The sequence below is a fragment of the Cryptomeria japonica genome, chromosome 10 (genome assembly GCF_030272615.1).
Source record: "Cryptomeria japonica chromosome 10, Sugi_1.0, whole genome shotgun sequence".
Lineage (NCBI taxonomy): Eukaryota > Viridiplantae > Streptophyta > Pinopsida > Cupressales > Cupressaceae > Cryptomeria > Cryptomeria japonica.
The window spans coordinates 802,907,039-802,922,208 of NC_081414.1; the positions used below are offsets into that span (position 1 = coordinate 802,907,039).

The 15,170-nt window shown below is 36.3% G+C and overlaps 1 protein-coding gene across 2 annotated transcripts; it reads right to left on the reverse strand.

Moving 5' to 3' along the window:
• Positions 1-11,880: 11,880 nt before the first annotated feature.
• Positions 11,881-14,911, reverse strand: LOC131079924 (protein EARLY-RESPONSIVE TO DEHYDRATION 7, chloroplastic). 2 transcript variants are annotated; one of them, XM_058017969.2, is made up of 4 exons: positions 14,746-14,911; positions 14,452-14,537; positions 13,982-14,359; positions 11,881-13,000 (listed from the first exon to the last, which is right to left on the reverse strand). In XM_058017969.2, exons 3-4 carry the CDS (start codon positions 14,322-14,324, stop codon positions 12,042-12,044), a joined length of 1,302 nt encoding a protein of 433 aa, XP_057873952.2. In that variant the 5' UTR covers positions 14,325-14,359; positions 14,452-14,537; positions 14,746-14,911; the 3' UTR covers positions 11,881-12,041. The 2 variants fall into 2 exon arrangements, with proteins under 2 accessions (XP_057873952.2, XP_057873951.2); XM_058017968.2 differs by having other exon boundaries at positions 13,931-14,359.
• Positions 14,912-15,170: the final 259 nt, after the last annotated feature.

The window sequence follows — 15,170 nt, forward strand, 5'->3', positions numbered from 1 at the left end:
TTTGATATGAAGGTGATCTATGATGGAGAGGAGAACTCCATTTCCTTTAAGAAGGACAGCAAGACCTTCAAGATTCAGTCTTTGACAGAGAATGAAGAGGGAACTTCAAGAACACCTAGTGTTTTATTGGCTACTGGTAAAGAGTTTTTAAACTTGCTACATGAGGAGGAGATAGTGAAGTGTGCCATCTTTGTGAAGCCAAAGGAGGAAGAAGACAAATTGCAGGTAGAGATACCCAAGGAGGTGAAGCACATGTTGCAAGAGTATAAAGACATAGTGAGTGATGGAACACCTGCAACACTCCCACCAAGAAGGTCTATAAGCCATCAAATAGACTTTGTTCCTGGTGCATCCTTACCTAACAAGGCTCCATATAAGCTTACACCTGATCAGAATAAGGAGGTAGCAAGGCAAGTGCAGGAGTTATTGGAACAAGGAATGATTAAGAAGAGCATTAGCCCATGTGCAGTCCCAGTAGTGCTAGCATCAAGAAAAGGAGGTAAGTGGAGACTTTGCACTGACTCTAGAGAAATCAATAGGATTACCATAAAGTATAGGTTTCCTATTCCTAGAATAGAGGATCTAATGGACTGTTTAGGAGGGGCTATATATTTCACCAAGCTAGACCTTAAAAGTGGTTATCACCAAATAAGAATTAAGGAGGGTGATGAGTGGAAGACTGCTTTTAAAACCATAGAAGGATTGTATGAATGGTTTGTGATGCCATTTGGACTCACCAATGCTCCAAGAACCTTCATGAGGTTGATGAATGAAGTGTTGAAGGATTTCACAGGCAGATTTGTGGTAGTGTGCCTAGATGACATTCTCATCTATAGCAGAACCAAAGAGGAGCACCTTGAGCATTTGAGGTTAGTCTTAGAAAGGTTGCATGAGGAGAAGCTATCCATCAACCTAGAGAAGTGTGACTTCTTGAAGCAAGAGTTGGTCTACTTAGGATTTGTGGTGTCTAAAGGAACCTTGAAGATGGATCCAAGCAAAGTGGAGGCAATCTTAAATTGGCTTGCACCTAAAATAGGGACTGAGGTTAGAAGTTTCCATGGATTAGCTCAATTCTATAGGAAGTTTGTGAGGAACTTCAGTGGCATATGTGCACCAGTCCTTGACACCATCAAAGGAGGCCTTAAAACTTAGTTTAAATGGACCAAGCAGGCTGACAAAGCATTTCAATTGTTGAAATAGGAAGTAGCCACAAAACCTATCCTTCTCCTACCTACGTTTGATAAGTTATTCACTTTGGAGTGTGATGCAAGTGGAATTGCAGTAGGTGGTGTGTTGAGTCAAGAGGGAAGACCTGTGGCATTTTTCAGTGAGAAGCTTAATGAAGCAAAGAAGAAGTACTCAGCCTATGACCTAGAGTTGTATGCATTAGTGCAGTCACTAAAGAAATGGAGGCATTACCTACTCCCAAAGGAATTTGTAGTGTTCACAGACAACCAGGCATTGAGTTACATTAACACTCAAGAGAAGCTCAGCAATAGACATCTGAAATGGATGGAATACCTCCAATCCTTCACCTTCACCATCAAGCATAAGAAGGGGCAACTTAATAAGGTGGCAGATGCCTTAAGCAGGAAGTTGTTGGCAGTTCAAGAACTACAGTTGTAGAGCATAGGCATAGAAGGTTTCAAAGACCTCTATGAAGGAGATGAAGACTTCTCATCAGCTTACAAGGTTTGCAAAGAGTTTGAGAACCATTTCCATGGTGAGTATGCAGATTACACTCTCCAAAATGGTCTCTTGTTCAAGGGTAACCAGTTGTGTGTACCTAGAGGATCCATGAGGGAGAACCTCATCCAAGAAAAACATAATGGTAGTTTAAGTGGACACTTTGGAGTCAACAAAACCTTGGATTTAGTACAGAGGTACTACTATTGGCCAAAGTTGCCAAGAGATGTAAAGAGGTATGTAGAGCAATGTGGAGTGTGTCAAAGAGCAAAAGGAGGATCAAGCAATGCCGGTCTTTATCAACCATTACCGGTCCCTAACAGACCTTGCGAATGTCTAAGCATGGACTTTGTAGTAGGACTTCCCAAGACTAAAATAGGTATGGACAGCATCTATGTAGTAGTAGATAGGTTTTCCAAGATGAGTCATTTCATACCATGTAAGACTACACATGATGCTAGCTATGTTGCACATCTCTTCTTCAAAGAGATTGTTAGGATTCATGGACTCCCTTTAAGCATTATTTCAGACAGGGACAACAAGTTCATGGGTCATTTTTGGCAGACATTATGGAGGAGACTAGGAACTAACTTGTCATTTAGCTCAGCTTACCATCCACAAACAGATGGTCAAACTGAAGTCATCAACAAGGTGTTAGGCAATTTGTTGAGGTGTCTAACTAAGGAATATGGTCAGACATGGGACCTAATCATTCCTCAAGCAGAGTATGCATATAATGACAGTGTGAATAGGACCAGTGGTAGAAGCCCTTTTGAGGTTGTGTATGGCAGACATCCAAGGGGAGTATGTGAGTTGAGAGACCTTAGTACTTTGGAGATGAAGAGTGGTCAAGCAGAGGACTTCACTCAAACCATCAAGGAAGTTCAAGAGCAAGTTAAGAAGGCCATCCTTGAATCCACTCAAAAACTGAAGGCCAAAGTGGATGAGAGAAGGAGAGAAGTTCAGTTCAAGGTGGGTGACTATGTGATGGTACATTTGAGCAAAGCCAGGATGCAAAGTGGTAAGCCTACCAAATTGCAGATGAAGAGAGTAGGACCTTGTCAAATTCTAGCAAAATATGATGAGAATGCCTATAAGGTTGATTTACCTTCAAACTTAGCCATTTCACCAGTCTTTAATGTTGCTAATCTGGTAATGTACAAGGGAGAGATAGCAGGGCAGACTGAGAACCAAGCCAAGGTATTACAAGACTTGAATGTAAATACCTTACCTCAAGTGAAGAAGCCTAAAGCAAAGGAGATCTTGGAATCAAGGGTGAAGAATTCTACTCGACACCAGGTCTACATGGAGCACTTAGTGAAATGGGCAGATCAACCAGTATCTGAAGCTACATGGGTGGAGGAGAGCAGGTTCAAGACACTTGGAATAGACCCGGCTCTCATCTCTTCTTCTATTTCTTAGTTGTGTGCAGAGGGGGAGTATGGTGCAGGAGCACCCTTCCAAACTCTTTCTCTTTCTTTTTTTTGTTGGTGTTATGCTTCTTTAGAAGCCATTGTACATGAATAAGAGCCATGAGCTCATGTGTGCTAGACTAGGTCCTAGTTTTAGGTCCTTAGTGTTTTGTTGTGATTTATTGTGCAGGAGAGGTTGAGTGTGCCTGGAATGTGTGTTAGGCCTTATTGGCATGTTGATTTCCTTAGGATAGCCCAAAATAGGCTTAGGAGTCATGAAAAGAAACAATGGCAAAGTTGCTCAAAAGATGCAAAAGTTGCATGACAACTTTTAAAAGTTGTCAAGCAACTTTTCCACCCAAAATGGTCATAGACCCTTGTTGTGCATGGAGAGCCCTAATTTTGGCACACCAACCGAGGTATGGGTAGTATAAGTATTTTCAAACCCTAAATTAATGGGTTGTATGTCAAACATTGTATGGCCCTAGCAAAAAGACCAGACTAAGACTGTAAAACGGTTACCAGTCAGTTCGAATGAAGCAACCAAGCAAGTTAATGGATTGAGATAAGTCCAAAAATGTGTGGAATGTCTTTCATGGTGTAAATAATTTCATTTCAAGCAATTAGTTTAGGTTTTTATTTGCAGATTGAGTGTGTTTGTAAATAGTTTGTAAATTGTCTTCTTATTGTCCAGTTTTGGACAGGATTGTGTAAATGGCTGCATAACTCCGTTCCCCGTTGTGGAACCACCATGAAACCATGGGGAATGAGAGTGAAGACCTTGTACCATACTGCAATACAAGTAGGGCCCTTGAAAATGCAGGGAGGCCATCAAGAGACCCAATCCTAGGCGAGACTGAATAGTGCCCGGCTAGGAGAGGTTAAGTTGCAGAGGTCTTGGAGAGCAAGGTTGGATAGAGGAAAGTACACCCTTTGGAGGAGGTGTAGAGGAGTGTTTGAAGCATCATTGGTGTGAAGGAGGAGCCTCCACCAATCCAAAAAAAGTGGCTAAAACACAAAACACTCACTGTGACCCAAGCAGACCACAAAACCCTCACAAAACCCTTAAAAACCCCAAAATTCACCCAAGGCACTGTACGGCCATTTGGAGGCCCAAAACCTAGAAAATCCTTGAGCCCTTGCCAATTGAATGGTAGTCTATTTTGGGAGTTTGGGTTTTGTATGCATCGTTTGTGAGAGAAAGCCCTAAAGGACCGGGTAGGAGGCCTAATTGGTCCTAATCCTTGTAGCCCTGTTTTGTAAGTAAAAACACAAAACAGTGAAATCGGTAGAAAGGATGAAGGTAGCAACTGCTTGGGGGCACTTGGATGGATGTAAAACATGGTTTAAGACCTGATTTAACCTTGCTAAGATCTTGGAAGGTGTAGAACAAGCATAGCCCTTATTAGCCATAGTAAGGGATTTTGAGTCTCATGAGTAGGTGAGACCTTAGGAGCAGCATAGCAACTCATTGGTGGGTGGATTGGGCAAGGTCAAGGGATTCCTCAAGCAAAGGAAGTCCTAGAGACCTTAGGGTGTGAGGAGAACACCGAGTGATCCAAGGAAAGGATCCAAGAGCATAGACTAGACTAGTCTATCCCAAGCACCAACCCATCAGGGAGAGAGGGAGATTGGAAAAAGGAGAGGGAGAGAGAGAGAGAGAGAGAGAGAGAGAGAGAGAGAGAGAGAGAGATTAGGATAAGGAGAGGGGGAGGGAGAGAGGAGAAATTGGAGGAGAGCGAGAGGGAGAGGGAGGGCGGAGATGGGGAGAACAAGATAAAGAGAGGGAGAGGGAGAGAGAGAGTATAGGAGAGAGAGAGAGAGGGAGAGAAAGAGAGATTTAAGATAACGAAAGGGGGAGGGAGAGGGAGAGGGAGGGGGAGAGAAAGAGAGAGAAGGGGGAGAGGGTGAGAATGGGATAGGATAATGTGAGAGAGAGAGAGGGAGGGAGAAAAGGGTGAGAGAATCGAAAAAGAGAGAAGTGTGAGGGGGAAAGAGATGAGATAGAACTCAAGGAAGATAATAGACAAAGACAATGATGGGGGAAGTAAGATGAGAGAGAGATGAAAAGAAGAGATACATGCATGTATACAAACATATATACATATATCTATATAAATATATGTATATATAACTATAGATATGCATATATACATACATAAACACATATTATCTAGGTATGTCTAAAACATGTGTAGTAAATGCTAAGTTTACAAGTATACATTATTATGTCTTCATAACCCGTACTGGTTTTGTGAAACCAAAAAAAATGTTTTTAGTTCTTCATAACCCGTACGGGTTTTGTGAAACAAAAAAAAAAAATTCTAGTTTTACATAACCCGTACATGTTATTTAGAACTGCGAATAGTACTTTTGGTTTTTCAAAACCCGTGCGAGTTTTGGCTTTGTAAGAGGGTTGGAAAATGACCCTAAGGCTTGCAAGCCCATTTTCCCCCCTTTTTTGTTCCTTTACACATTTTTTCATCCTCCACCATGATTTCTTGACTTCATTGTCATCAGGTTTACAAATGATCAAGTGGGTATCTCTAAAATTACCACCATAATCTCACACATCTTCTTAATTTTCTGACCATATAAATTTTTCTAGTTTTGGACAACATTAGCATAGTAAACTTTAATTTTCTTTATCAGTGCCTTGACAGTCCTCACAGACATATGTCTACCGTTTTTTTAATAACTTTTGATATACTTGACCAAATTCAAAATAAATTATATATTATTGTTCTACACTAGATTCTATACACTTTTTAAAAAAATTGCATTTTTTATTATTTTGATGCAAGTTATGCCCAGCGCACGAACAGGTACCAAATTTTCAAGATGCAGTCACTTCCAAAAATCATAAAAAATAAAATACTCAAGGGAAAATTACAAAAAAATACACAACTTCTATATCTCACTCTTTCCTATCATCCTACCTAAGGGTTTTGCAAAATACTAAATCTAACTATATATTTTGTGCAGCACACAAAAATAGCTATGTTATATTTTTCTAAAAAAATCAGGAACAGTTTTTCATGCATGAAAGGTTTGACCCTCTTAATCTTATCCAATTTTTAAAAAATTTAGTAGTTTAGAAACTAGATTCAGAGTACTACAATTCTTATTCTTTTCTCAACTCCTAGTTTTGAGTGCATGACCTTCAAATAGCTCTTTGAAGTTCAGGTTTACCTATTTTCAAAAGAAGAAAAAAAGTGGCCACTTATACCCCTTTTTGTTCACCATCTTTGTTCACCTTTTAAGATTTTTAAGATTTATGTAAATGATTAATGTTTACTTATGTAAATCTTATATTTCCGCATATGATTGTTAAGTGTTTCATTTAACAATATTACAAGATGTTTAATTGTTTGTCAAGTTAGTACTTAATAAACTCTATAACATAATTTTATGAACTTTTGATAAGCACTTATTTCATGCAAGGAAAAACAAAGTGTTATGCTTTTGATTAACATTTTCTTTCAATTCATTATTCTTTGCAAAAATATATGACTTTTAAAGCTTGGGTGAGTAAGTGGATTAAAATGAAGAAGCATATTCAATGTACATTTTATGCTAATTGTTTACCCTCAAGATTTTTCAAATGTCATGCATATTATTTTACATTGCATACAATTATTCAAATGATTAATATTAAAAATATATATATAATTTATAAATATGTCATTTAATTTACTAGAAAATATCTAAGTATATCATTTAACTATGAATATTACAAAATGTCTTATTAATGTCTTATTGTTCTTGGTATTAAATCTCTAATGGATGCATAAAAGAAAGACTATAAAATTAGCATTCAATAAACTCTATAACACATCTTCCAATGATTCTCACAATTTTGTGAAATTTTGATAAGAATTTTATTTCAAGGGAGGGAGTAAAAATTTTACAAATCTAGAAGAAAGACTATAAAGTTAGCATTCAATAAACTCTATAACACATCTTCCATAGATTCTCATAATTTTGTGAACTTTTGATAAGAATTTTATTTCGAAGGGAGTAAAAATGTTACAACTTCATTAAACTTTTTCCTTCAATTCAGTATTATCTTGACTTTTAAAAGATGGACGAGTAAGTAGATCGAGATGGAGAGAAATATTACTCGGTATTTTTAAAATGTTGTACCCACATTATTATTTTTAATTAAATAAAATCATTCAAATGATTATTATTCTTAGTAATAGGAAGTTTGTGCCCATATTATTTATTTAAATTAAATTAAATCATTCAAATGATTATTATTCTAGTAATAGGAAGTTTGAAAGAATATAATGTTTCCATCATCAAATTGATGCTTTGGAGCATAATCATTAATAGGCTCATTCCTCTCATTCCTCTATTATGTCCATTCCTTTCATTCCTCTATTATGTCGATTTAGTGAAAAAATTTATAATAATCTTCAAATTGATATCTATGTGAAAGTGCTTTAAAAATGTTTAACTAAGTTGAAAAAAAAATTAAAAAAATTATCCATTGTGCAAACCTAAAAGTGAATATTAAAGCCATTGAATAACACAATCTCTTAAGGTTTATGGAAATAACTAATCATTATATATAAAATATTTTATAGGTGCTTCCTTGTGATAAAACTAAAATCTAAGAACCCAACATACAACATATACACAATAATCATGAATTCTAGTAGATCATGTGGTGTCCAAGGACAATAAAACGAACATACAACATATATATAATTGTCTTGAATGCTAATGAATATGATGTAGAGGATTATATGATGTTAGAATTGAATTCTAGTAGATCATGTGGTGTCCAAGGACAATAAAACGAACATACAACAATAAAACGAACATTATATGTTGTTAGACTTGTCTCCTAAGATGAACCACTTCGTATTAATGGTGTGGCCAAAATAGAGATGTGTGAAAAATAGAGGAAGTGGAGTTAGGTTATAAAGTAAACAGTAAAGATGTGGCCAAATAGAAACAAGATTACTGTTAAGATTATGAAAAGAAGTGAAGAAGTAAATAGTAAAGATGTTAAGATTATGAAAAGAAGTGAAGAAGTAAATGTGGCCAAATAGGTAGAAACAAGATTAATGTTAAGATTATGAAAAGAAGTGAAGAAGTAAACAACCAAATAGGTAGAAACAAGATTAATGTTAAGATTATGAAAATAAGTGAAGAAGTAAACAACCAAATAGGTAGAAACAAGATTAATGTTAAGATTATGAAAATAAGTGAAGAAGTAAATAACCAAATAGGTAGAAACAAGATTAATGTCAAAATTAATGTTAAGATTATGAAAAGAAGTGAAGAAGTAAACAGTAAAGATGTGGCCAAATAGGTAGAAACAATATTAATGTTAAGATTATGAAAATAAGTGAAGAAGTAAACAATAAAGATGTGGCCAAATAGGTAGAAACAAGATTAATGTTAAGATTATGAAAAGAAGTGAAGGTTATGGGGTAAACAAGGAAGATGTGACCAAAGAGTTAGGAACAAGATTAATGTTAAGGTTGTGAAAAGAAATGTAATAATGTAATAAGGCTATGATGTAAAGAGTGAAGATGTATCCATGGATGGTTGGATCAAATTATAAGAAAATGTTAAGGTTGTGAAAAGAAATGTAATAATGTAATAAGGTTATGATGTAAAGAGAAAAGTGTAATAAAATAATGAGGTAAAGAGTGAAGATGTATCCATGGATGGTTGGATCAAATTATAAGAAAAAGTGAGAGGGAGAGATGTGTTAATTATGGGTAGCTTGGACAGCTGTCCTTACCCAGAAATAACAGCATTAGTTATGGGTAGTTTTGGACAGCTGTTCGTCCTGACCTAGAATTAGAAAATGGTTGTTTTTGTCAAACAAGTATTGTTAGGATAAAAACAATTGTTATTTAATAGTGGCTCTTTTTAGGTGACACCTCATAGACAAAATTAGTTATTGGTTATTGAGTTGTCTTAATCTCAGCCGTTGGTTTGAATTAATCTCGACTGTTGGTTTTCCAACAGAGTAGCATAAAAAGGGGTCATGGGTCATTTGGAAAAGGAGAAGTCTTGAGAAGAACTTGCAGTGTTAGCAAGAGGCGCAGTGATAGCGTTGATATAGCAGTGGAGGATATCAGCAGGAGATATTAGGAGTTTGTCAGAGTTCTGCCAGTAAGAGGCAAGGAATTCTTTTGTAATTCTTAGAGGCAAGGAATTCTTTTGTAATTCTTATATTGCTGAAGATTAATATATTTTCCATCTATAGAACTGGTTTTCCCTTAGGGGTTTTTCCAGGGACAATTGTCCAAAAATATTGTGTCCTTGTGTTGCTTATTTCTTTCCGTATTTTTTAGTGAAGTTGCAGTTGTGTTATTTTTTGATATTCAGCTGTAAATTTATTTTCAGCAGTTAAATAATTTTTTATGAGATAGGAGATTAATAATCAGTGACTGCAATAGAATTTCTACAAGATGGACATGTCCATAGGTTTAGAAGGAGGAAGTATTGGGACAAATAACAAATAAAGGGAAATTGTAATACTAGTGATAATGTTAATGGATCAAATTATAAGAAAAAAGTGAGAGGGAGAGATGGTATGGTCCATAGGTTTAGGAGGAGGAAGTATGGCATTGGGACAAATAAAGGGAAACTATACCACTAGTGATAAAATGACAAATAAAGGGATATGGAAGTTGAGGAGCAGGTATAGCCATATATGGAAGTTGAGGAATATAAGTGGAGGGTGTACGATTAGTGACAATGTGAATGGAACATATGGAAATTGAGGAGGAGGTATAGCATGGGACATATAAGTAGAGGGTGTACTAATAGTGACAATGTGAATGGAACATAGGGGATGGAAGCATTGAAAATATATATTTATAATTAAAAGGTAAATTATAGAGAAAGCCAAACTATACAGAGGTATGGGATGGTAAAGGAAAAAGCTACCCATGGTGTAATAATAGTGGCCTTGGAAGTGGTAGGTGTAACTTTAACATGGGATTAAAAAAAGGAATGAAAGAAATATATGTTATGGTTTCTTATATGTATAGTCTCTTTATTATAGTAGAACAAGGTCCTAATATTTGAAAAATCAATTAACTTACAATAAATAGCGGGCTAGATATGTATAATCTTGTCATTTAAAAAAGAAAAAGAAAAAAAAAACAATAAATAGAAATTGATATGAAAGGTTATAACTAAGAGGTAAACTATAACTAGTGGAATAATAGTGGGCTAGATATGTATAATCTTGTCATTTAAAAAAGATTTTAAAAAACGAAAAAAAAAGTTATAACTATGAGGTAAACTATAACGAGGTGAAATAATAGAAAAGGTTATAACTATGAGGTAAACTATAATGAGGTGAAATAATAGTGGACATGGATATGTCTTGATCCCAAATGATAAAGAATAGAAGTAATGGAATAATAGGGGCAAACACGATAGAAATGGAAATATAATGAGGTGAAATAATAGTGGACATGGATATACTTGATCCCAAAAGATAAAAATAGAAATAGATATGAAGGGTTATAACTTAGAAGTAAACTATTAATAGTAGGCAAACGATAGAAATAGAAATAGATATGAAAGGTTAAACTATAGTGAGGTGGGAACAATAGTGGGCATAGATATGAAGGGTTATAACTAAGAGGTAAACTATAACAAGATGTTCGTGGATATTCAAAAGAGATATCCAACATTAGAAAATCTCATAAGATAGAAATAGATAATGAGGTTGATAATTCTAATGCCTTTTGTTTTATGTTTTAAAAAAAATGTCAAATTAAAATAGTTTAATATATATTCTTTAATCTTTTGAGAATTGAAGTTTCAATAAAATTCAATTTCGGTGAAAAGAAATAATTCCATAAAAAAATGTAATTTTTTAAAAATAATGATAAATTAATAATGCACTAAAAAATAAGTTTCTAAACTCACACTCAAAAATCTTGTTTATTATAAAAATAGAAACTATTTTAGATTTTTTTATTACAATATTTTAAAAAATATTGTTTATTATAAGAATAGAAACTATTTTAGATTTTTTTATTACAATATTTTACAAAATTAGAAATTAGAAATTATATTTATTATAAAAATAGAAACTATTTTAGATTTTTTTATTACAATATTTTAAAAAATTAGAAATTAGAAATGATTATATCATTTCAAATGTTAGAAGTTTCTATAATGATATTTAAGACAATCTTATAAAAAATATTAAAAAAAAAATTGACACAGTTTCTAAATTTATATTAAAAAAAAAATACTAAAAATTTATATAAAAATAATATAAAATTAGAAACAATTATATCCTAATCTTATCATTTTAAAATATTCTAAATAAATTCATATATTTATAATAAACGTTATAAAATAATATATATATCAATATATATTATTTATTATAGTTTTTTTGGGCTTATTAATAATTTTAAGTGTGGTCCACTAATTTTATTAATTGTAATATACGGTCTAAAAGTGAAAAAACGGCCATATAGTCTGTCAAATTCTGGGGTTAAGGATAGGGTTAAGGGTTAAAACTAAGAGGTAAACTATTGTGAGAGTGGTAAATAATTGTGAGAATGTGTTAGGATCATAGAACAATAGCTAGAGGTAAACTATTGTTCTAATATAGTAGGACGAGGTCCTAATATTTGAGGAATCAAACAAACCTACAAAAATAAACCATTTGTTAATTGGGTTTAACAACCAAATTAAGCTGTTTATGGTGCAGCGGTTGGGACTAGGTAAACCATTCGCGGTTAGGGTTTACCGGGCACCACGAAATCAATAATATCCATTAAATAAAAAGACAATATAGACGGTTAAATTAGATCAGTTTTTCAAAGTTAAAACACATTAGAAAACCTGTGTAAAACTTCACGGTTAAATTATAACCTTCCCCATTTTACCCCCTGCCTTCCTTTAATTCCCGGATTTCAAGAAAAGTTACAGAACAGTTTATTGATGAGCGGCGTTGTTAGTATTGAACCCGAGAGGAAAATGGAACTGTGTGTCGGCAGGCTTGCTGTACTGCTGAAAGGGACTGTTAGGGCCGTGAGGGACACGTGTCGAGGGCGCCGGTGAACACAGCGAATCCGCGCTCATAAAGTTGAGTCCAAGCGCGTAAGTCTCCTTTGAATGCACGTCCTCTGATGGCGTGTCACTCGGCTGTTCTGACAGCACAGACTGCGGTGATGACTGGGCAGGCGCGAAACCCGAGACACCGATTCCGCGTGCCACGTGGATGACGGCAGAGACCGCCGTGGCACGAAGCAGGAGGCGGAGGCCACACTTGTTGAGCGTCCACAGGTTATCTGGAAAGGAGGCAAACTGAGGAGAAGAACAAGAATTCAATTGTTCGACTTTATTATTATTATTGTGGGATTTGAAATCCGCAAGCTCGAATAGGCTCCTGCCAGCTGTCTCCACGGCTTCCACGACCTTTGTAAAGGCGTCCACGCTGGCAAGCGTTATGTCTGCCGGAGGAGGAGAGATTGCGGCGGGAATTGGAACGGAAAGGGAAGTGCCGGTTGGCTGACCGACAACGTGGCGCTCGGCGTTTATGGCCCCTCTAAGGAGTGTTTTGGAAAGAAGCTTGGCTACCGCTGACATCCGGCGTGCACGTTGGATTCGGTTCAGCATGCGCTGGCTAACGGCGGTGTCGGTATTGTTGTTACCGGCTGTTGCAGGTGGTGGGGTGGTATTTTCGTCCTCGTCTGTAACGCCTCCGGTGGAGTTGGCGGCGGATCCCATGCACCAGGCTTCGGGAGATGTCCACGTGGGTGGTGAGGTGGCAGAGGAACAGGCGGCGCTTATTTTTTGGGCCATTTTTGAGCTGATTTTTTCCACTTGCGGGGCCACCGTTGTCCAGTAGTCCGTGGCTTCTTGCTTTACTTGTAGTAGCCAGCCGGTTTCACCTGTGGATTTGCATTGTAAATGAAAAAAATGATTGTTAGATGTTTTTTCACACCATTGAGAACCAGGAAATTGAATACTACATAAAACTGTTAAAAAAAAGATAGAAGCAATGTTGGAAAAGAGAGAAGCAATCTTCTGATTACTACATAGAAGCAATTAAAAAAGATATACAACTTCTGAATACTACATAAAACCGTTGAAAAAGATAGAAGCAATCTTTTGAATACTACATAAAACTGTTGAGAGAGATTGAAAAAGATAAAATCAATATTTTGAATACTGCATAAAACTTTTAAAAAGACAGTCTCACCAAACCAGTGAAAAGATACAGCTGACAACCTTCTGGATACTACATGGACTGTGAAAAGCTGCCAAACTATAGATGGACAAAAAAAAATAGTGTCACCAAACCAGTGTCAGAAATAGCATATTTACACCTTGCATACATGACAAGGGTGAAATTTGGTGTTGCATGGCGGTCTCATGGACCTTTTGATCTAGTGGACGTTATAAGAAACATCCCACATTTAGCTATACAGAAAATGACACAATATATACAGCACGGTTTATGTACATATATTTTTCATTTCAACTCAATATATGTAGTGCAGGTTATAGTTACCCTAAACTCCCTCTATCAAATTAGTGATGGCAAGAAGTATTTTACCATACAAGACACGTCACAAAAAGTCAGTGTCATAAGTAAAAGCTTCAAACAATTTTTTATTTAGCCTATCAATCAGAATGATAGTAATGTGTCAGTTCTAGAAGCTTTATATTCTGGCCACATGATAAAATCTACATAATGTTATTTACTACCCACAGCAATTGATAGATTCTAGATTGCAGATGTTATAAAAGGTTGGAAACAGCCCAAAAAAAAAAAGGAAAAAAGAAACAGAGTGCAGAAGAGATATGTGTTATCATACCATCTGAAACCTCTAAATGGGTTTCAAAAGCTGAGTAGTACTGCAACAAACCTTCCAAGTTCTGCTCAGCTTCCACAGGAGTATTACTAGGCAACAGCAGCCCATACAGAAGCCCAGGCAATGCAAAAGCATATTTCTTGCTTCCAACCATCACAACAGGAGAATCCCTCCCAACTGGCCATTGAAGATCTCCAACCAGGCCCACAACAGCAGCCAAAGAAGACTGATTCTGCTTTATGACATGTAAAGCAAAATCGCCACTTTGCAATATGACACTCTCCTTCCCATCAATCAAACAAAGCTGAGCCCCTCTGATTCTCACAAGCTCATTCTCACTTCCTGTAGAAACCTCCAATCCACTTTCCACATTAGCCATGCTGGATTCACCCCCCATATCCCAAACTCCCCTGCTTCTCAGTATATCCACAACTGCAAAAAGCTACAAGAATCACAAAACAAAACCCACCAAACAAACCCAAAAGAGAGATCAAAACCACACACAAATCTGCAGTATTACTTACACCTAAAGCTGGCATATAATCCTTTTGCCAAACTAGTCTCGCCCACATCTGAAGCAGATTCATTTCTAGGCCATTGGTTTATAGCACTGAATCACAAGAGCAGGGCATACCATCATCAAACAAGAGGACAAATTAATAAAGGAAACCCAAAAAGGGCAGACACTCTGTAGCATGATTTGAAGCACTCTGCAATCCTACAAAGTCTGAGACACATGTATTTACATATAGCGTGGTAATGGAATCCATTGATGTGATTGAAACAAAAAATAGAAAAACAAACCCATGATTTAATACCATGGGCAAACAAGAAAAGAGCCTTCTTGGGTGCGTGTCAAGGTGAGACTGATGGCTTGGCTGCATGCAACGAGTGTCGACGCTTGTGATGCATGTATGTCGGCCGGCACTCACTCAATCTTCTTGGCAATTAACAGCCAACACCCAACAGAAAGCTGCCTTTTTTTCACCATATATATATATATAAACTCTCACGGAATTGAAGGAGAGGAGAGGGAATCTGCATGAAATTTGAATGGGCATTAACGTTAACCACAACAAACTGCCACCCGCCCCGGTCTATATTCAGTTAAGTGCCACGACACAGTATCATCTTGCCTGCTTCTGGCAGGTGGAAGAGGCATATATTCTTGATCTTTACTTTCTTTCCTGCCAAGGCGCCGCAGATAATCTGTTTGCCACGCCCACATCTCCCATGCAATTGC

Coding starts and splice junctions, on each gene's coding strand:
- LOC131079924 (XM_058017968.2), bottom strand. CDS start 14,324: ATGGGGGGTGAATCCAGCATGGCTAATGTGGAAAGTGGATTGGAGGTT. Junction 13,001..13,930: donor CCATTTAGAGGTTTCAGATG/GTATGATAACAC, acceptor GCAAATCCACAG/GTGAAACCGGCTGGCTACTA.